The sequence below is a fragment of the Falco peregrinus genome, chromosome 8, assembly GCF_023634155.1.
Source record: "Falco peregrinus isolate bFalPer1 chromosome 8, bFalPer1.pri, whole genome shotgun sequence".
Taxonomy (NCBI): Eukaryota; Metazoa; Chordata; class Aves; order Falconiformes; family Falconidae; genus Falco; species Falco peregrinus.
In genome coordinates this window covers 9284709-9307494 of record NC_073728.1, presented here as the reverse complement: position 1 = coordinate 9307494, position 22786 = coordinate 9284709, and the positions used below count along the sequence as shown (strand labels likewise).

The following is a 22786-nucleotide window of genomic DNA, read 5'->3' as shown; positions in this document are numbered from 1 at the left end:
ATAAAGAAAATAAGGATTTTGTTTCAGGATTGTTTCTGTTGAGATGGGTTTGTAATGTTCACGGTGTTACAGAGTCTGAAGCTGCCCCTTAAGGTTTCCTCTTAGGATTTTAATTGCCCTACATAGCATTAGTTCCTTAGGAAATTAGGCTTAAAGGTAAAGTCTCTCCTCAATTGCTTGCAGTCTTCGGAGGTTGTTCTAATGAGTCTTCTGGGATGAATGTTTTCCTTGAATTACTGTTGTCTTGTCTTTACAAGTGAGAGCACTAATCTAATTTCATTAGAAATGCCATTGATAATTAGGACAGTTGCTGGCTACATTTTTCACTGAAGAGCTTTTTATTACCTTTCAGAATTGTATGCAGTGTCCTTAAATAGCAAACACTTTAGGATTTTCATAGAACAATCTTCATTTCTCAAACCCTTCGTTGGGCAACTGGGCAAGAACCAGCAGCACCTGATAAAATGCCAGTGCTGGGGCCAGATTCTGGAGAGGACATTAATGTATCTTCTGCAAACAGGCAAGTCATTGAAAAAGAAAGTTATCAGCAAGAGGTCTGCTTGTAAGTAAGGATTCTAAGAAAGAAACAAATACAGGTATATCTGTAGAAGATCTTCAGGCATCCCTTTGAAAATAAAGTTGAATTTCCCCCCAGATTGTCTCTCTGCATCAAAAACTGTCATTGCCGAGCATAACCTTGTTAATTCTGGAGCCACCAAGAACCAGCAACAACTTGAAACTGTAAAACTTCTTTTTCACTTAGAGTGATTTCATCCTTGCTGGGTTTTTTTTGCTTGTGGACTTTTTTTTTTTTTTTACATCGGAAACTACTAAGTCTGGCTTGTGAAGCATGTTGTCAGAGTGAGAAAGGGTTACCGTTCTTCTGTCTCACTTCAGGTTTTATCAAACTCTGTAAACCAATCTGCCACATAGGAAAGCACAGGGCGCTCAGTCTTTCTGAGCTACCCTGCAGGGTGCTAAATGCAGAAGCTGGTAGATTTTGGTTCTTCATCTCTGCTGAAGTTTAGAGTAATTTTGTCCTCAGACTGATAATGCCTTCAGACAGTTAAAAGTCCCAGAGCTCGCTGCCCGTGTATTATTTCAGATTTGATCCTTTGAAGGACTCTTCCAAAATAATGTCATGGCTTTTTATCACTTTTATCCTCTGGCTTCTTATTTATGTGCTTCTACATAATAAGGGCATAATTACATTTAGATTTAAGACTACCTTGAAAATCCATTTTTCTGTGTAGCTTTGAAACGAAATAGTTTCTTCAAATTTGGATTCTTCTTGATCTCTTGTCGTTGATCACTTTGAAGTTAGTTTTCATCTATTAATGCAATTTCATATATCAGAAGATTAGTCTGTTTGAAATGTTATTTGGTGCATCTGAATGAAAAGCATGATGTAAATGCTAGCAAGTTGCAGGTATGTTGGATTCCCTAAGCAGACAAACAGTAACACAAAACAAAATTAAAACTGGAAAGTTTGGAAAACAATACTCATTATCTGTATTACTTCCTCAGCTCTTCTGGTTTAAAGTAATTAATTTCATTGAACTTACTGTAACTTCTCTGTTTCTCTATCATTCCTGCTCTTTTTCATTATCATTTTTATATCAAAGGCATTTGAGTACTTAGCTTGCTTAGCTCCTGCAGTGATTCTTCTTGCTCAGAAGGGATCAGGTCTTTTCCCTTGCCACTTCTCCAGAACCATCCCAACCTTCACGGAAACAGAGCAGCTGGCAGTGGCTGCCAGCCAGCACAGGCTCCTTTGCTTGCAGGTCAGCATCTTCAATGCAGATCACCACCTTTGCTTATTGAAACAACTGAGTAATGCGAACTATTGCCCTTCACTTGAGACACTAGCTAACATCTGTGTTGGAAATGAATGAAGCATCTGCAGGAGGATTCTAATGAATAACATATTTTTTTTCCTTACATCCAAACTCCTTAGGCTTGGCATTTTTGTTTTTTATCTTTAGCTTTATGTAAAACTCAAGTACAGAGTGGCTTAGTTGTTTGAACTTAGGCTACAAAGGTACCGTGACCATTGCAGGGAATGCATCATTTAGCGCATTAACTTTTCTCGCATGAAGCATTTGGGTTGGTTCACCTCTTCGTAAATGGAGACCGATTGACCTGCAAGAAATTTTCTTCCAGCTTTGAGTTAATTGGGTTTGTGTGGCTAGAAGCAAAAGCTTTCCTGGGATGTTCTTCACTGGGTTTTCTACTTGCTAAATTTATTTCTTAGAAGTAAATTTCTTGAAATAAATCTGTCTGAGATTTAGAAATATTATACACTGATCTGTAGTGAATGTTGGCAAATTTGGGTGCAAAACTGTTTGGATAGTACTCAGCAAAATTGTCCAAGATTCTGTAAAAGACATTTCAATATAAAATATTTATATAAAAATATAATAAATAAAATCTCATGGTCTACATATGCTGCATCTTGTCACTGTACATTTCAGAGGAGATATTTGCGGTAAAAAGCGCTAAGAATAGCTCTAAACAGGCATTTTGTTTTCCTGATAGATATGAATTATGTGAAATAGCTGTGGTTCTTTCATGGGTGATGTTCCTTGAAGAAATTGAAAACAGTTGAAATGGTTTTATTTTGCAAAGTAGTTAAAAGCATATGAGTAGTTCAGGTCAAATAACAGCTCTCTGTTACCCAAGTTTATATTCTGTTTCTATCTGAATGGTTGTTTCTTTATTGGGTTGGGTCCAGGCAGTGCACTCGAAAGGTTTTTTTTAATGGCAAGCTCTTTTTCTAATGCCTTCCCCAAGGAATTTTTTTAAAATAATTTCATTTAATTCCTTAATGCATTGGTTTTAGTTCAGTTGTTTTTGTCAAACTTATCACCCTCTACAGCAACTTCCCATCACAGCCATAACCTTTCTTAAACTTTCCCAGTTTCCCAAACACATCCCTATGAAATTTTGTGTGCAGACAGTGCTAATGATATTTGAAGAATTCTGATCATTACTATTTTCATTTTTTAAGCTCAGGTGCCTAAAGTTTTGTAATGGTTCAAGGTAGCTAGAAAATGAGCTTTAGAATAGAGAAATTATTTTGAAAACATTTACCTGAAGTTCATTTCAGGTGGTCTTTAAAAAAAAAAAAGTATTTTGTTGTTATTAATGTGTTTGAGCTGGTGCTAGAGGAGCAATCATGCATGAAGTCCATTGTCTAGTTGCTCATGAGATGAGGAGCAGTTTCTTGTCCTCACCCTGCCTGTTTTAACTGCAGGGGGACATGGTGGAGAGAAGTGATGGAGCATGAAAAAGTGACTTGTGTTGTCACACTACACAGTACAGAGAGAAAACCTATATTTGCCGTTTTATGAAAGGTGGCTTACTGGTTTTTCTTTGCACTGCTTGCCTGAAGCTTGAAGTCACAGAGAGGAGATGAGATGCACCTCTGAGTCAAGGTTTCCCCGGAGTTGGCAATACTCTTCCCCCACCACAGCCACTGGAAGAGTTGCCATGGGGAAGCAGTAGATCTAGCTAGACATCACGGCTCTTCTTTCTGTTTGATGTGGGAGGCTCTTCAGTCCCTCCTACCAGATTTTACTGAAGAGACTTCTGACTAAATTATCTTTTACGCTTCATTGCAGTGACCTTGACAGCTGTGTTGGGTGGAAATGCTTTTAATTAAAGCAGACACTTTTGAGCTTGGCTAAAGAGGCAGTTGTGTCCTTTGGTAGCTCTTCTGTGCTGTGTTGCCCTTGTTGCTTTTTCACTAAGTAGCATTTCCTGCATACGTGGTCCAGGTGAAGCCTACTAGGTGTTGTGGAAACATCTGGCTAGATACTCATGTTTAGAAGAAATGATTTACAATGATCCTGTGTCCGATCTGGAAATCGTCACTACAGCATGCATGCTTGCAAGTGGAAGACGCTTTTTTTTCTATTTATATTTATATGTAACTATTATTATAGTATTACTGGCACAACTATTGCCCTATTGCCTCTCTTAGTACTGCACAGGCTTTTCCTACTTGTGGGACATGAGTGAGATTTAAAAGGTCAGTATGGTTTTGTGATCCTCCCTTTCCCCAGCTTTACAAGCTTACCTATGCAGGTCAGAATACATTAGAGTCTATCTTCCAAGATGTATCTGTTATGTCTTTTGCTTATTTGAATGCCAGGCTCTGTCCTGTAGTCCCTCACTGAAAACAGCCAACTGTTAGATGCTTTGAAGTTTCACTAAATTATTTTTAAGGAATTATAAAATGAACATGTTCTTGTATTGTTTTCAGTTTGTTCCCTAAGTCCTGGCCAATAACATAATGGTATAACAAACTGAAAGCTGAAAATGTTTTAATAATAAACCTGTGCTTTCATCTGTTAAGCCAACTGAATGGAGAATGTAGACATCAAAACATATTTGACAGCCTCTTCAAAATATTGGGAAAGCATCTGTATCAGTTATTGGCAGGGCAGAAGGATCAGACTGGAGTTTGACACTTTTTGTAGTAGCTTGAAAGAGACAGGTCAGTCATAGTGTGCATCTAAATGTGCAAAGTGTGGGGTGCCCTCAGCTTCTCCTTCAATTAAAAATGGATTGAGACCATTCAGAGTTTTTCAGGATGAGTCTTTAGTTTTACATAGATATTGTAGTAGCTATTCCACAAAACAGCATTAGCTAACTGCCTTTCCTTCATTTCAGCGTGGCACATGAAAATGTATTTAACTATTCCTGCAAGACCCAGGGGTGTATTGAAGTGTGAATACAGATTATCTGCCATTCGTTCCTGTCTTCTGTATGCAAGAACAAAGGCTGATCGCAGTACGGAGAGAGATTACAAGCTGTTAGTGACATGCTGGGTTAACATACCCTAATGTAATCTTGAATAAATGAATGGAGATAAAAACAAAATGTAACTTTTCTGTTACTGGAAGGATACAATATAATATCCAGCTGCAATGTGATGTAGGTAGCATGGTATTTTGCTAATTGTGCAGGGAGTTATGAGATCTGGCACGTCACGTTACTGGCCTGTTTTCCGCTGCATGCTTGTCAGTAACCTCAAATTCATGACTGACAGCTCTGTGCTGCTTGCTTGGATTTCTGCCTTTATCAGATTTATTTTGTAATTTATTAAGGCAGCGTAGTTTCCTGCTCTAAAATGACTCGAGGAGAGACAGATGCAGGCACACCTGTCACAGAAGTAATGTGGGAGAGTTTTGGTATGAGCAAAGTCAAAAAACAGAGTCAAGAAGTGTCTTCCACCTTATGTAGAGTACCTGGTGGTGCTGGCTGTTTCTTGATTAAAGGCAGTGATTCTTTAGTTGCACTCTTCTGTATCCAGAGCATGAGCCTTTGCTAGTGCTTTTGGGTATGGTGTCTGATGGCTCACTTGACACAGCAGGAAGGGATAACATCTGAGAGCATCTTGTTTGTTTGTGTTCTTGGCTACGAAACCAAGTCTGCATACACACCAAGGAAGGGTAGCACTCTGAATATTTGTTAGTCTGAAATTCCATTTGATGACCTGTTGAATGTGGTGTATGAAAGTGGTAGATCAGCAATAAACAATTTTTTCTGGACTTACTTTCCAGTCAGTGCTGACTTCAAAAATTACCTTGTTTAGCCTCACGTTCATTTTGGCAAAGTAAATGGAGAGAAGTGGGTTTCTTATAGCTGCCAAATGAAGTGTTGTCAGGGAATGGGTCCCTTCTATGGATTCCAGCCCTGTGTTGGCAGACTTAGAAGGAAACTATCTAAAACTTCAGCTTGTCATCATGTACTAACTACCTTGTCAGTAGTGTGAATATTCAGTAACAAAATCTGTAAGCCCAGAATTACTTTTTTTTGGTGCCTGGAAAGAGCTTTATTTCAATAGCAAAACATATACTGTGTAACTTGCAGATTTCTTTCCATGTTACATGTTTCACTACTGAGTGAAAGCTACAAATAAGTTACTACTTTTGAGCCAATGGTCTTCTGTTGAGTGTATGGATTGACCATAGCCACCATCCTTATACATATGTGGGTCATTTGGCCAGCCCTATCCGTTGGAGTCAGCAGTTGTTGACATTGACATTAATTTCAGCAGATTTTGTACTGGTTTTACCACTGGAAAAAAATTAGACTTTCGATGAGTTTTTTAGGAACAATTTAACAGCTATTTTTGCCCAGAGCCCTTTAATCAAGGGCTTTAATCCCACTGGATTTTCTCATCTGAGGCTATTGTAAGGATGCTGGTTATTACATGCTGCCTTCTCTGATTAGGTAGTACTCTCCACTATGTCAGCTTATGACCAGGCACTCTATAATTTTGTGCTTAAATTACAGATACTTATCCTGGAATATTGGGCAGTTGCTTTTTCTGTGTTTTGTTTGGCTGTGACAACAGAAGCAAACCTTAATGGTGCTGCTGACCAAAAGAACCCTGATGGGATACATGCTCACCAGCAGTGAAATCTACAGGGACGAGATACTGAACAATTGCTGTAGCTGTAGGTAGCTGCGTTTCTTGTGTTACTGCAGTGAAGTACTCATCTAATGGGGTATTAGCATATCACTCAACTAAAAATAAGTCCTTTATAACTTCCAAAGTGCTTGTTGTAGAAAACAACAGCTGCTTTTGATTCTTTAGTATCATTGAGCATATGAACCTGTGAGCTGAAATCCTTCTTGAAAAATAAATAGGAATTACATTTAATAGGAGGAAGAGGCAGTAGACGAGGTTCGGACATACTTTGAATATTCTGTTTGTTTCATATTGTCTGAAAGTTCACAGGTGTCTGTCTGCAAAGCTTAAATAGGTAGATAACTCTGGAAGATCTAAACAACAAAGATGATCCTTTGGTTTCAGACTCTTATTTGCTTCATCAGGAATGAAAATGAATGTTTCACAACTGCAAATTTGGTTTTTTTTTCTCCATTGCCAGCAGTTAAGCCAGGCTTTTTACCTTGTCTTGATTTTTCTTACAATGATTTCTAGTAATTCTAAGTGATTTCATTTTGATATCTTTAATAATAAACTGAAGAAATGGATTTAAAGAAAAATAGGGATTTGTTTCGTTACTTTCAGTATCATGAAGCTGGTTGATACTGGTTTACAGTAGAATTTGTAGATATGTTTGACACTAGAATAGGATATGATGTCTATGAATTTAGTTTGATCATCTAGCATTGCAATTTTGATCACAGTTTCTTTGAGACGGGACTTAAATTTACACAAAATGTCAGAAACCTGAAGCAGATGAAGACACGTTATCATGACAAGAGGATGCAGTTACCTTCTCTCTGCCAAAGTATCAAGGGCCATAGATTGGGTATTCTCAGTTTACTTTAAGTCAATTTGAGTCAATTAACTCCAAGTTAAATTTGAGATCTAATGCCTAGCTCTTATTTTAGGGTGTTTCATCGGTGGAAACAAAGCACACCAATGAAGAGCTCATTGTGTTTTTTGCTACTTTGCTAGTGGGAACCTAGTGATGTAGAGAGGGAAATGATTCACCCCAGGTAGGACAATAAAGCAGTGGGGATCTGGACATTCATTTGGTTCCTCTTAGCATACCCTGCATTTAATATATTAAACACCCTGGCATTTAAATTGCATTCTGTTTCTTACCTTTTCCTTAATTTTTACTTGAATGTGTCTCGGTCTTGCTGTAATGATCCTACACAGACAACTTTTCTCAGCTATTTTCTCTCTGCTCTGGCAAGTTCAATTTGGAAGGGGTAAAGATAGACCACTTTGCTCTGCTCTGCTGCCCTTCTTGCTTCTAGGTGCTAAAGGTTCCCATTACACAGAAAAGCTAAAATGCACCAAGGCAGAAGCAACCAATTTTGCAATCTAGGCTTGACATTCTACTACTTTTATCTGCCTGCAAAATAAATCCTTTTTCTGATTTTTAGAACTGGGATTGGATTGTGATTTAAATCAGCATTGCATTGCACTGACTGCAGTCACAGCTGAGACTCTAGGGCTTTTCTTTCTTATGTCTTAAGCTTCAACCCTACAGCCAGCCCATATTTGTGATGAAACAGAGTAGAGAATGTTTGGCAAGGAAGTCAGTGCAAGTCTTAAGATGGAGTCTCTAACAGTAAGTAATTTTCGTGTCTGAATTGGCTCAGATAGCCGTTCTTCCTTGAGGAGCCCTTCTTTGGCACTGTGTAACACTGACAAAAAGAGGATTCACCCAGATTTTTGAAACTGTTCTGCTTGTGCTGCTCAGAGGAGAGTTGCTCTTAATTGCTTGGCAGTGGCTTCACACAGTTCATTTATCCTTGTGATGAGTGGTTACTCATCCATAGTATAATTACTATATTCTACAGTCAGTCCCACCTATAATTCATTGGCTGAAAGGAAATTCTCTCATGTGTGATTAAAATCTGTGGCCATCTTTTTAAAAATAAAAATAAAGGCTGCCATCAGGAGGATAACTTCCTGAACAAAGCAGTATAGTACAGATATTTACTAAAATACATGAAATTTTTTTGCCTTGATCATTAGAAGCAATCAATTCAACATGATTGATGTAAATTATTGTAAGTGCGGAGAGATACAGAACTGCAGGGCACTTCAGCTTTAAAGTAATTTTTTTATTAAAGTTTCCTAGACTGTAAAACTGTAATTGGGTAGGAGAAGGGGGGGGAACCTATCCATATGTTACAAGCTAAACAGTCTGGTCTTGAACATACTGGAATGTGAGATAATAGTAATTAGATGTAGAACAAAAGGGTTTCTGTGGAGCTGAGAGTAAAAGAATTACTGAGTTGACAAGCCCGACACATTCCTCCTCCGTTCCTCAAGACTAAAAATTATACTTTTAACAAAATGTTCCTATGTTTGGTGCATCACTGTAGTATGGATAGATGTGTCAACCTCAGTGCCACTATCGTATTTGACGGATTTCTGTTTTCTATACTTGCACTTCTCTGATAAAAATTGGATATTGTTTTGGAGTCTGTCAGTCTAATACTCTTCTAACAGCAGCAGAATAATTGGAAGAAATATAAAATTATAGATAATGAAGTTGATAAGGAGACACTAGAAAACTTTGCTAGGCAGCTGACAGGCTACATGAAAATAAGCTTGTGTTTTTAATGTAACTGCAAGTTAAAGGTCTTAATTTGTTCTTTCTTGCGCCCAGCATAACAAAATGATTCTGAATCACTGTAGGAGGTGTGTTTGTTCTTTAACTGTAGATTTTCCAGCACTTCATTCTTGAGGCCTTTTCAGAAGGTATTTCACAGAATCGTGAAGTCACTGAGGTTGGTGGGGACCTCTGGAGACTGTCTAGCTGAGCCCCTGTGGTCAGCTGGAGCAGGTTGCCCAGAACCATGTGATTTTGAGCATCTCCAAGGACAACAGAGACTTTGCACTCTCTCTGGGCAATGTGTTCCTGTGTTCCACCACCCTTACAGTAAAAAAACCCTCTTTCTAATGTTTAAAAGAAGTTTCCTGTATTTCACTTTGTTGCCATTGCCTCTCACCTTGTCACTATGCACCACTGAGTAGAGTCTGGCTATCCTCTTTGCAGTCTCCTATCAGGTATTTGTACCCATTACGGTCCCCCTAAGCCTTCTCTTCTCCAAACTGAACAGTCCTGGTCAGTCTCTCCTCATATGACAGATGCCTCCCAATCCTGGGGAGCCTGGAGCTGGGCACAGCACTCGAAATGTGTTCTCATCAGGCCTGAGTAGAGTGGAAAGATCACTTCCCTTGACCTGCTGCCAGTGCTCTTCATAGTACAGCCCAGAATGCCAGTGGTTTTCTTTGGTGGTTCATGGTCAGCTTGGTGACCACCAGAACCCCAAGGTCCTTCTCTGCAAAGCTGCTTGCCAGCCTGCAGCATGTACTGCTGGGTGGCATTATTCATGGGCAAGACTCTGCATTTCCGAACTGTGTTGAACTTCAGAGGTTCCGCTCTGTCTGGTGTTCCAGCCTGTCGAGGTCCTTTTGGATGGCAGTGCAGCCTTCTTGTGTATGAGCTATTCCTCCCAGTTTTGTATCATCAGCAAACTGGTCCTCTGTCCAGGTCATTAATGAAGAGGTTAAACAGTATTGGCCCCAAAGGCAATCCCTTGAATTTTCCACTAAGACTTTGTACCGCTGATGCCAACCCCCTCAGCCCGGCAGTTCTGCTGGTTCAGTCCACATCACTGTCCATTTATCTAGTCCATACTTAATCAGTTTGTCTTGGAGCTTCACTGAAGTGAACCGTTAGCAAGTTCTTTGCTTTTTAGTCTTTTTTTTTGTAAAGGCATAAGGCTTACGCAGTGATGCCATCCATCTGTCCCCTTCTCTCATCCCAGCCTCCCCCTCAGTCCCCGTAGCTTTTAAACACACATCAATTCCCATCAGATTTGACAGAGCAGCAGAGTCTTTACATCCAGTTCCCATAACTGTCACAAAAACTGTCAGCAGCAGCAAAGAGAGGATGGTCTGAAGTGATCTACCAGGGAAGTCTGCCATGCAAGCTTAGCCAGGACCCACTCTGGGTGGGCTGCTGTTGGGCCGGTGTGGGCATGTGCAGCTCAGAGCAGAGCATGTGCTTTGCCTTTCCCTGGGCTGGTGATGAGGAGACCTGGGTGCAGCCCATCAGGGCTGCAGGAGGGTGAAGGAGCTGCAGTTCTTGCTGGAAGAGAAGGATGGTAAAGATTACCAAGGAAAAGCTGTATTGGTGGGGGAAGAAGGAGAGCAGTAATGGTAGTCTGCAGTTCTGTAAGCAGTCAGGTTTTGCTGTCTTTGTTGCTAAATGTGTCTTTTAAAGCCCTTTCTTGATTGTGCTAGATATTCCCTAGCTGTATGGGTAAAAATGTCTGTGTTGCAAATAGTCTCTTCCGCACTAAGTGAGCCTTTATTCTGGTAAAGAGAGCTTACCCGCAAGCTATTCAGACACCACGGGGAGTTCCATTACTTCATACTGTTCATGAGATCTGCATATTTTTACTTACATTCCTCTTTTTTCCTCTTCCATATTTAGCCGTATTTGAAGTAATTAGTAATCAGACTATTATATACATTAATTTTTAGGGGATTTTTACAGAACTCTCACTTTTTTCATTTTAGGAACTACTGGCTCTTACTCCAGCAATAGAGAGATATATGCTATTAAAATTGCTTAAGAAGTAATTGAAGTCAAGGCTTTGAAGCTACTGCTTCTTCATCTTGGCATTATTCATTCTCAAGGTTTACGGGAAGAGTAGCATTGTAAAACCTATTCTAAAATTGTATACTGTATCATACTAACTGCTCTGCTTGCATGCATTCCGCTCTCCTTTTCATAATGTCTCAACAGCTCTTACCATTTTTAGATGTTTTCAATTCATCTGTAAACTGGATTTCTCCTTCTCTACTTTCACTCTTCCACGTGATTTTAGGATTAATCTGATGTGAAGTTTGTGAGGTCACAGTCTTTCTTGGCAAGAAATTATAGTGAAAAACAAAGTTCCTAACAGTTTGCAATGGTATCCAGGACTATGGCAGAAAAGAGTTCGAGGCGCTACAGCTACTTCTATACCCACAGAAACAGTAAGAAGGTATTGTTTTATAACTCACTATTGTAGGAACTGTTTTGCCAAAGGTGGTGATTGCTACAGTACTTCAGGAATCCCTTGGTCTTTGCTGGGTTTCCTGTTGCTTCATCTGCAGTTGAGGTGTGCCAGGAGATTTTCAGACAGCTCTCTACACAGTTCTTTCTATGGGAGGATCCAATTAGTCTTTGCAAAAGAAATGTATAAAGACATAGGTAAGCTCTAACTTGACCTCCTTTACTACCTTTCTCTCTTCTTGGTGTCTGTTTATTTTACTGGGGATCTCAGCTGGTTGTCCCAGAGTTTGTAACACTGATCCATCACACCTAAAAGTATGAGTGATTGCTTTGGGGGGTCATCATTGCAAATGGTCTCTCTAAGACTCACAGCATTCCAGACTGGTGTGCCGACCTCATCTTTTCAGTGCTACGTTTTGTACTGCGAACACGCAGCAGCTTTCTCCGTCCAGAATGGCCATCTCCATTCCTTTAGCCCATTCTGTGTGTGTTTTCTCCCATTACTTTTCCAGAGAGACTCAGGAAGAGCTACCAGGATGGATCTGGGCCTCCAGGAACTCATCAGGCTTTTGATATATGATCTGGGTCCAAGAATTTATCATGCAAATTAATTTATTTTCATCTTCAACTTGTTCAGTGCTGGGTTTTGTCAACAACTCTGTTGATGCAATTAGCTTTTAGCTCAGGGAAGGACAGACAACATAAGGCGGTACTCGTCAAGAGGGGTATCATTAATGCTGACAAGGAGAAGCATGCCCAGGTCTTGCTCTCATTATGTTTACTGCAGGCTGGCTTTGTCAGGCCCTCATTTTTTATATTGTTTGCATTGTAGAATATTTGAGTCAGTGTGTTGCTTGAATTAGTGTAGTCTCATCCTTCGGTGCTGTTTTACTTACTCATGTTTGAGCTTCTTTTGGACTGGGATCTGTCTTTGTTGTCTAGTATAAAGTTTTCCACTTAACATCATTCCCTGGTTTAAATTGATAGCCCTGCACCAACCCTTGACATCTTGAATTCTGTCTTCCTAATAGGAAGTAGCTAGTTCTGAACATTTTCAAGAACACTGCTTTTTATTTCTAACAGTACAAAACTGATGTGATGATAGTATGAGAGTTTTTTTTAACCTTCTTCAAGTAAAATAAGAAACTTGCATTTATTTGTGGATACTGAATCAAGTATCTATCTCCTGATTTCTTCTAAAAGGGGTTACAAAACACTGAAGAATTGTTCTAATTAAATGCACTCACAAAGTGTATCTGAAGAATTGAAGTCTATATTCACCCTTGGCCAGACAAGCCCATCATCTCTTGTGTAAGCAAACTTTTTTCCCCGTATCTGTAATGAATCCCAAAGTACTTGTAACTGATCCAGAACTTGTAGCTTCGCTTTCCTGACGTATGCTGCCACTGCTTAGACGTCAGCTGCTCCACGCACCAGTTTGATTTCATGTGGGTGATGGGGATGCGCGTGTGTTGCTGTGGCACCTGAAGACATCAGCAGGGCAGTAACAGGCGGTCAGTGTGTACATCAAAGCTAGAGCCCCAGCATCTTCATTGTTCTGAAACTCTCTTCAAGCTGTTTGTTTCAGACCACATTTCTTCAGCCAGTACAAGTGCTTGTGGACACCACATTTACCGTTTAGGAGTCAGTAAGCAGCAGAAGGAGCTTCTCAAGGGAAGAACTTGCTGTGCTGCGTTAGAGGCTAACCTTAGCTTTTCAAGCTTTTACCACACTGGAAAAGAATTTAGCCCCAAAAGGCTTTCAAACTTGATGTGGTTTTTTTGGAAGCTGTTTAATTTTTGTTGTGGGGTTTTTATTACTCTTTGATAACAGCTTAACTGTCTTATTAAGAACAACAGTACCATCCCAGTCCAAAAACATCTTTTCATAACAATTCTCCTTGTGAGTCATTGCATTTATTTATCTCCATGTTTATTGCAGTAAATCCTTCACTTCCTCTGCACACCCAACCACCCTGTTTGGTGTTTGTTGTTCTCACCGAAATTGTGGCAATCACGGTAGAATACCTATTTGTTTTTCTGCAATATTCCTGCATTTGGAGAACTGCACTGGGGTTTTTCTTGGATTGCCTCATTTTATGTTCCGTGTCCGTGTTATAGCCTTTGAAGCCTTTTCCCAGTGAGCATAAACTACATTAAACAGCATGTGCCAGTGAGCAGCAGCACAGCTGCTAATTGTGCTAACAGATGTAAATAGGAAAAACATTACTTTTCTAATGCAAAAAGTATTTATAGAAACCATTATCCATCTTTCATAACACTTTGATTATGGATGGAACCTCTTTCAGGTTCAGCAAAATTGATTAAGCTTTTGCAGATGGTTTGACTTGCTGAGGTAGTGGAAGAAATGCAGATGTTTTAAAGCTTTTATGTGCTTTAGGCAAGTAAGTGGCTTAAAAGGAAGGCTTTTGCTTTGCATTCTTTAGAAAAGTGCATGGCTTTAAAATGGAAACATACAAGAGGAGGGCTGTTAAATGCAAACAATGAGTCTGAACTCTTTGAGCTGTGTGCCTCACCTGCCTGGTCAGGCTTGTTTGAACATTGTTTGACTTGAGTAGAGTATGACTTGCAAAAATCCTCTCACTGGACCCACACAGCTCCCATTTCCTTTGCATTTGTAATTTATCTATTAAGATGTCAGATCCTGAGGACATATCCTCTCTTGAGTGGAAGTGTGTTTGCAGCAGAGAGGAGGTTAACATCAGTGTAATTGGGATGATTCAGGTTCAGGTAATTTCCTGAAAGGGCTCTCTGTATAATCCTTTCCGAAAACTGTATTGAGGAGATGGCCAGAGTGCCTGGTGCCAGACTCGTATTGACCCCAGCAGCATTGGAGGAGCAGGGAGATGGGTGCCTGATACCAGGCACTGAGTGACCGAGCAATCTCCGTGCTCCCTGGTTTGAGTCCCAGGAGGTTTTCTTTGTGTTCGGCAACCTAGGTGAAATCATAAATGGTAGTAAGCAAATCGGTCATAGTCAGGGCAAATCCTGAGTCATTTGGCACTGCAGCTGTATGACCAGAGGGCTCACAAAAATCTCCACTACCTGTCTCCAGCCAAGTTGCTCTGTAAGCCAGAGGGCAGATTTGGCAAGAGTGTCAGGACCTGCATCATGTTTGATCCAGGGAATGGTTTTCTTTGGGAAGCTGCTTTGCCCTCAGGCTGGCTCGATTCCCTTGCCTTTGCGCAAACTGGATTTAGGTGTAGTTATCTCTGGCTACCCCGGCAGCGTTCACACCCTGCCTCCTAATCCATAGCCCTTTCCTCTTCCAATAACTTCAGAGAGTGCTTTTTTTCCTTTATCTTTGCTGCACTGGCAAGCAACAGAAAGTTTGCGGAAGCATAAGGAAATGGTTCCTACTTAGGATCTGAGAATCTCAAACAAATAATGGTGCTGCTTCATGTTCAGCATATTAATGCTTCACTCTATCTTTGCAACACATCTTCAGCTTCTCCCCAGAGCAGTGTCCTGGCGGGCAAGTCACTACTTTTCACATAGGTTCTGTAATCTGTAAATAAAATATATTTACAGATATTTTTCAGAAAAAAGGTCCAAAACTTAGCATTTCTCTTCTTCCCCACAATGTTGGGGTTTTTTCCCCACAGTAACAGTAAAAACAGCAGTGGCATTTTTCAGGTTTCGTTGTTGTTGGTTTTTCTTTCCCTGCAGTAAAAATTCCACTATTTTCCCCCCTTAGGACTTAGCTGCCAAGGAGATCTACTAAAGCGTTTTCTCATCATTTTGCAAAATCAGAATTGCTTGGTGTCTACAAATAGTGTTTAAAATCTGAAGTAGAGAACATGGGCCATGAAAACTGATGCAGTTTCAAGTGCACCTGCTAGGCATGGGAGCCTGTGGGAGATACCTATGTATAGGTTTTTCACCCCCCACTCTTATTTTTCTTCATAGAAGTAAGATTTAATTACAGAGCTTGGAAAATTCTTCAGATGGTGTAGAGGCTGAGCTAAATAAAACAATGACAGGGAAATGATAGCAAGTCAGGAACATGAATTGGAAAAACAGCTCATACTTGAGGTTTTTGTATTACTCAAAGGTTTCATTCAGCTCGTTTTTAAATGGGAGTGGATATGTGGGGGTTGATGGGTGTGTGAATACTCATTATTTCCTGCAAGATGGAAAAGAAAGAAAAGGTCGCTTTAAATATTCATTGAGCTAATGGGTAAATTACCTGGTTATTTTATTTTTCCCAAGCTTTGGCTGGAGCTTAGTAATGTCATGTTCCTGGTGCTTAGAAGACCCCTTTACTAAATCGTTCAAATAAAACCACAAGTAAGCTCCTGACAGAAATTGTTTGGAATTTAACCTTGATGATAAACTCTGGATTAAAATAGTGTTCTGTAAAAACAGTGTTTTATTATTATTATTTCATTGCTTGCTTTAACACGAAGGAGGGAAGGGCAGGAGCAATTAAGTATTTTTGTGATCTTTTTTCATCTCCATTTGAATTTTAAAGAATTGTAAATCTAAACAATGTGAAGGTGGATCAGAAAGAGTTTGTCACAGTATCTGGGTGGTTGTAGTCATGATCAAAGGACAGATGCAGTACGCTGTGCATTTACCTGCAGCGACTGGCCAGTTCAGCCTTCAACCAACAGGGTCCCCGAAGAAGAGTATAGTCTCTGGTCTCTAATGTACTTCAGGGCAGAAAATTAGGTCAATATTGTGAGTAGGAAGAAGAAAAATTTTGCCAAATACTGCAGTGCATGAAGTGGTACTAGTAGTGGATATATTAAGGATAATGAGCTAAATCTTCTTTGGTTTGGGTTTTTAAATTGTGTAATTCTTATGTAAAAGAAGATCCCTGAGATAGCTTCCATTACAGAGTTTCCAAACTTCTTTGCTAGTTGCCACAGAGAAGTGTTACGTTTGCCTTGGGTAACAGGGCAGATCTTTCATTTTCAAATTAGAAGCTTAATAGTCCTCAAACAGTTAATCAGGACAACTCAGTGCAGTATGAATTGAAAAAATAGTCTCCTCTCTTAGAGGTGTCAAATCAGGTCAAACCCAGTTTTCAGAAAGGTACCTAGTTCTTCAGTGCGTGCTTCAATATGATTTTGCAAGCTGTAAACCGTAATTATCTTCTGGGTTTTTGGTGTGGCTGTTTTCCTTTTGTTTCTGTAATTGTCTATATATCCTCTCCCAAGTGCTCCTCAAAGATACATGATTTGTGATAAATTATCACTCTGGCCAGGTGCTGAGGTTGTTTATGCCTTCAGTGTTAAGTATCTTGTAGTAACAATTTACAGTCTACTTTATGGGTTTTTTTAATCTTACTTTGGTGTGGCATGTTTTTAAGATGGGCAGCTCATCAGTTGTGACTTAAGTGATTTTTTTTTTAATATTACATCAGTCAGTGTTTTATTTTTTTAATCTAAAGCTAATTAGATAAGGATTTGCTTTTTAATGTTTTCATCATGCAAATCATTGCACATACAGTACAAATCAAAATGGTGAAATCAGTAAGTTGTTTGAAATTGATGTCTTTGGCCAGAATTCTTACCAAATACACACACACACATACACACATATAGGCATGTTTATTTACCTAAAGGTTATTTGTTGAGCTTCTTTGTTTATATACAAAGGAGCAGTTTGATGGGATGTATGTTTTAACTTACTGGTCTGTGCTGTAACCCAGTTTTCAGCTAATGATATTGTGAAATACATCATGGCTTATATTCCATACTCTTCATCCACTGATGAATGTTGAATTTCCTTTCGATTGATTGTCTCCATCTGATTTTCATCAAATGAAGTGGTGATTTGGCCAGCATTACTCATGCAGCAAATACTTCCCACAGGGCCACTCACGTATCGCTCTTCTCTCCTTCTCGCTTCCCCACAGCTCAGGGCAAAGCTGCTTTGAGTCTGCTCCAAAATTGTGTAAAATCTCCCAGTTTAGATGGTTTTTCCTCATGCATGGGTTTGAGAACTGAGCACTTTCAGACCTGAATTTCCACCAGGGTCTTGCTTATCCAGGGTGAGGACTGGCATAGGACAGGGACCTGCCCAGTGCCTGGGAGCTATAGGGGGTGGCATGTGGGGCAGGGCAGTGAGGCCCTAGGCCCCTGCAGAGCTGCATCTGGGCTCATCTGTACCTCATGATGTCCAGCTGGAGCTGGGAAAGGACCTGCTGTGCTCTAAGTATGCTTAGAGTTATGATTTGTTTTGTTTCGTTTACATTTTTCTTAGTTTCCTGTTCCCAGCTGATCATCCCATACCTTTTCTTCTTTTTCTTTAAAAGGTGTGGGGAAGGCATTTATTGAATTGTATAATCCGACACTTGTACTGTCCGTCCTGTTACTGTGCTGTGTGATGAGGTGGCCATCATGCTACAGGGATACTGGCATTGTCCAAGCTTCCATTTCCCATACTGCCCGTGAGGCCAGTGCCTGATTTGGGTCCCTGAAACACGTGACACTTGCACAGAGGAGCTCTGCCTCCTGGCTGAGCACCACGCACACACCTCTCCGCCCTAAACAAGGCGAGATGGCAGGTACTGCTCCCAAATAGAAACCCAAGCCTCACTCCTCCCCACCACCCAGCACATCTCCAGAGAACCCAAGGGCAGTTTTGTTCGCCTCTTACTCCATATATCTTTTGTCTTGAAATTTGTAAAGGAAATACTGTACAGTGAGGTTGATGGAGGGCAAATGATGGTAGTTTAAAATTAGATTTCTACTTTGTAAAGCTGTTCCAGGTGGTATTTTCAGCACTCACTGATGGCCTGTCAGGACTTAACGGCTGGGTGAGTCATTTCTGATGAAGTTTCATGTGCTACAGCATCAGTGCTTCTGTAGTAAAATGTCACAGTAACAGTCAGCCCTCTCCCCCCTCATCAGTCTTTGGCCTGACAACTCTGATGACATGGGAAGCTACTTCACTGTAGAGGCAGGCAGCTGTGCCTCTGGCCAAGCTAGCAGTGGGATGTGATCCAGGTCCAGAGGGATGTGGCAGGAGCCCCACTGGGCAAAGCAGCCACTGCCATCCTCTAGATGAGTGTTCTGGCAGGAGCGTAAATGGTCGTTGATGTGGGGGATTTCCAGCAGCAAACCTGACTCTCTGCCCTCTCAGCATCAAGACCACAGGATGCAGTATGCTGTTTCTCATCGGTGTCTGTCTTGACATCAAAGGATGACCGGGGCTCAGGGCAATAATGCAGACTTGGGGTTCGGTGCAGTTCCTTGGAGACTCCTGCAGAAAGAATCAGACAAATAAGCTCCATGTAGGTCAGTAGGCTTTGGTTTTTTAGTAAGAGTAGGTGTTTTGCACAACCTGCCTTCTAGCCCATCTTCCTGTGCTTAGGAGCTGTCCTTGAAGGGAAGTTAAGAGATGGTGAAATGCACTGCTTTGTGTTGCAGAGTATCAGGGCAGGTATGTACTGCATGGCAATGGGTGCTTGCACACGCAGCATCCGTGTGTCAGGTGAACGACATGTCTCCAGCTCTACTCCCTGTGATATGAGTTCCTTTTCTTTCCCTTAGCATTCCTAGCAGGATTTTGTATGCTTCTCTTTATAATGCAGCATACGTGCTGCTCTGATTAATTTTTTTGCTTCTGATTATTCAGTACTGCACATAAACAGATGTGCACGTAGAAAAGTGCCCCCTGTTAATCAGGAACTGTTAAGCCATATGGCATGTGAAGATGGAGTATTACAGCTATGGGATGAGAACCTCCTGTTCAGCAACGAGGTTCACATGCAACGAGTACTGTGTTAATATATTCCTGACAATGCTGTCGGTTCCTTCATCTGGCAAGTCAGCCTAAGTGACAGCATGGATTTCTGGAGCCTTCCTTCTTTGCTGAGGTCCTGCTTCTGTTAAGTCACTGCTGAAAGCCCATCTTCCCATTTGAAAACCTCGTAAAGGTGGGTGAAAAAGCAGAGGATGCTCTGAGCTGTCTGTACTGTGCTGCTTTTAGACGTTGTAGATACAGTGGAGATACAGTTTGGCCCTGATATTTGTTAGCCTCGTGTCCAGTTTCTTTTAGTGACCTGCCTCTTGGAGAAACACAAGAGTAGGAGGTAACATACAATCAAGCCCTCAGTTAATTCGTTCAGTTTCCACCACATTGGAGATTGCAACGACGAGTGTTAGTGGCCCTGGATGGGGAGGAAAGGGATTTCTGCAGCCCTTGCAGGGCTGGTCTCCACAGCTGTGCTCCTGCTGCCTGATGCTGAGGTGTCAAGCATATTACAGTGATTTCCTGTAATGGATGCTCATAGTTTATGCCCTCTGCTGTTATTTTCTCCAAAACACAGATCTGTACCTCTCTTTTCAAGAGCCTTTAGTGGTGGGTGTTTTTTCCCTAAAGTTCATTTATGTTTTTGTTTCCACGGCTATGATATTTTTGGACTTAAATTGTATTTTAAACTTCTTTGAGATTCAGAGCACTTTGCTTATAGTTCATGGACATCTCTGTGATGCTCAACAAAATCTCAGACTGTTTCTGGTGGATCGTAGTTCTTCTTTGATCCTTTGATTAGGGACTTCAACCACGAGATAAGCTTTACCCTTTTGCTGGTAGAAAAACTGACCAGCCCAAACCCAATCCATTGTAAAGGGAGATGATCAGGAAGCGTTTGAAGCATGGTGTTTGGGCCAAAGAAATACCAATGCATTCCAAGGCTAGCTATAGCAAAAAAGCTGTATTACTGCTTTTTTCTGGTATGATGTGATGTCTAGCAAAAGTTGTGGGAGTGTATAGCTAAATGCTGATCAAGAAATGGGGGGAAGTCCAAATGTTTGGTTTTTTAAAAGGGATCAGAGAGCCCGTGTAGGCAAGATAGAAATAGGCAAATCTAGCTGGGGGGACAGACTTTTTGGCTTTGACTATTTCTGTTTCAATTTTAAATATCTTACAATGTATTTCAGATTTCAGAATAGGTTACTGCATGCCCCTGCAAGGGAAGACAGCTCTCCCACCAGTTTTAAAACAAACATCACAGTTAAAAATGACTTCTTGGCTCTTCAGAACTTCTTAGCAGCATTAGTGCAAAGTCATGGTGAGTATTGCAGTGCTCACCTTTTATCTACTGTTAACAAAATATTAAAAAAAGAATTGATATTGAAGTCCTTGAACAATGAACAGTCATTTACAGGGAGCATTAAACTCAGCAACTGCTGAGCTGCCTGTAAACTTCATTTTATTTAGTTCTTTGCTGAGTGGGCTGTACCAGAACACTCAGTGTGCATTCAAAAGGCATCATTTTATGTAGTGGCAAACCTGGAGCTGACAAGTTATGTTGTTTAAAGCAGGACCATGCAGTAATCCCTCAGGTCATGGCCACAAGACTTTGTGCTGTTCCTAGTAAAAGCAGAGACTTGGCTTGGAGGACAGAGGATTTCAGTGCTTCCATGGCCCCTGCTCTCCAGGCAGCTCCAGTGCACCAGCACACTGTTCAAAATCTCTTCATCTGTTGTGTGCATTGTTTTATGTTTTTTATTTTTTAACAGATGTGAATGCATAAATTTCCCAGGTTGTCCTGCTTTATATTCTAGCAGCATACAAAACTGGGAGCTGGAAATCAAGCAAAACGTACTTTGCTGTAAAACGCCCACTTGAATCTGGAGCACAGGTCACTTTTTGTGTTGGTGTTGAATATATTTAATAATAGGCTGTAAGCGCGTGAGCCAAGGCTTAGACTCGGAATAATGTTACAGGAATGTAGTGTCTATCTGACATACCAGTTTGGTAAGGATCAAATGAAGAAAGTATGTCTGATTTTCCTTCACTTAGCTTCTCCATGCTTTATAAACTACCAGAAATGTGTACTTTTCCATAGATTCAGAGATTATTTAACAGCTCCTGGGTTTTCTGTGGAGGGCTACAGGTTCCCTCTGAACCACTGTAAAATGAGTGACTTGAATGATGAGTGTTTAATTCTCTAGGCTATATATATATTATATATAATATATAACTAAAAAAAAAGCTGTGACTGATTATGCACTTTATTATGTGCTAGCTGTGATATCATGCAGTTCTCAGGGGTAGGCCAGAACAAGTACCTGGGACAGAGCTGCCTTAGGGTGCACAGCTTTTGTAACAGTTCCTGCCATAGCCCTGCCTCTTTTATCTGGTAAGGACACCTTCCCTTCCTTCTGTAAAGCCATAGCCAGATCTTTGTGCCACTAGCTGGGACGTGGTCTCCCAGCACCGGTGACCTGTCAGACGCAGTCTGTTTGTACCTACGTTGATAGCTGGTGATAGAAAACTCTTTGTTCAGTTCAGTCCCCAGAGGAGATACCCAGCGGAGCGTGGACATCTGCTTGCAAGGACTCAGGCGGTTGCCTCGGTTCTCATACACCACATTGGAAATGTATACTGGGTCTTGGGGAGAGCAATGGACCTTTCACCTGATGGCATTTTGACCTACCGGTGGTAATGTGGGAATACACCACCACTGTCGTCCTACGTGAGTCCCTCTCTGACATGCTTGGGGTAATTCTGACTGTGCTTTCCTCTAGGAGGACTTTCGGAATAAAGTTGAAGATTACATTAAGCGCTATGCAAGATGATGAAGGGAGATGGATAGCAGGACCATGGCTTCCACACTAGAGTTGTCCTTAACTTCAACAACAACAAAACCAGCCCGGATTGTACTAGTCCTGTGTCCATGTTGTACTGAAGAAGAAAACTAACTTCATAACTTGTCCATGTTAAAAGGAGAGCTCAGCATAAATACAGCAAGAAATCGTGTATGTTGGTTGAAAAAGTTGTTTGCTTACTTTTAAACATGTTTACTCTTCTGAACTGTACTGTATATCCTGTTGATGAGATATGCTTGAGAAGTTAAAAGAAATCACTATTGAAATTGTAATTACACTTTTTTTTAACTCTTGCCTAGTTTGGAGGGGGAAGGAAAAAAAAACCAAACAGAAAAGGTGGCGTGTTTTTTGAACACTTCAAGTTGGCAATAAAATGGTCTCCTGTGAACCAAATCACAATACTGTTGCCTTTGATGAGCAGAAACAATACAAGCTTTTCCCAAGAGTAATTCAAATAAGGCTTAGAGCTTGCCAGAATGCAAGTGCTAAATGAAGCTCTACTGCTGGTATTGAAATTCTTGATGATATTTAATGTAAGTATGTTTTTGTCACATGTTTGGGATTTTTACATTGTTATTTTCAGCTCCTGTTTGGGCTACAGTATTTTTTTTGTTTCTATTTGTTGTGTGAAGTAGCTAAAAGAAATACAGGCTAATCCATAACTTAAGTAAATGTG

General features: G+C 40.6%; 1 protein-coding gene across 13 annotated transcripts in view; it reads left to right on the top strand.

Moving 5' to 3' along the window:
- UBE2F (ubiquitin conjugating enzyme E2 F (putative)) overlaps positions 1 to 22503 on the top strand; it is a 90596-nt gene extending 68093 nt beyond the window's left edge. For 4 of the 13 annotated variants that reach the window (XM_055811930.1, XM_055811929.1, XM_055811927.1 and 1 more), the window contains one exon: positions 21794 to 22005. In XM_055811930.1, coding sequence (XP_055667905.1) covers positions 21794 to 21922 — 129 coding nt within the window. In that variant the 3' untranslated portion in view covers positions 21923 to 22005. The other 9 variants (XM_027796700.2, XM_027796694.2, XM_027796701.2 and 6 more) reach the window with 7 other exon arrangements.
- Positions 22504 to 22786: the final 283 nt, after the last annotated feature.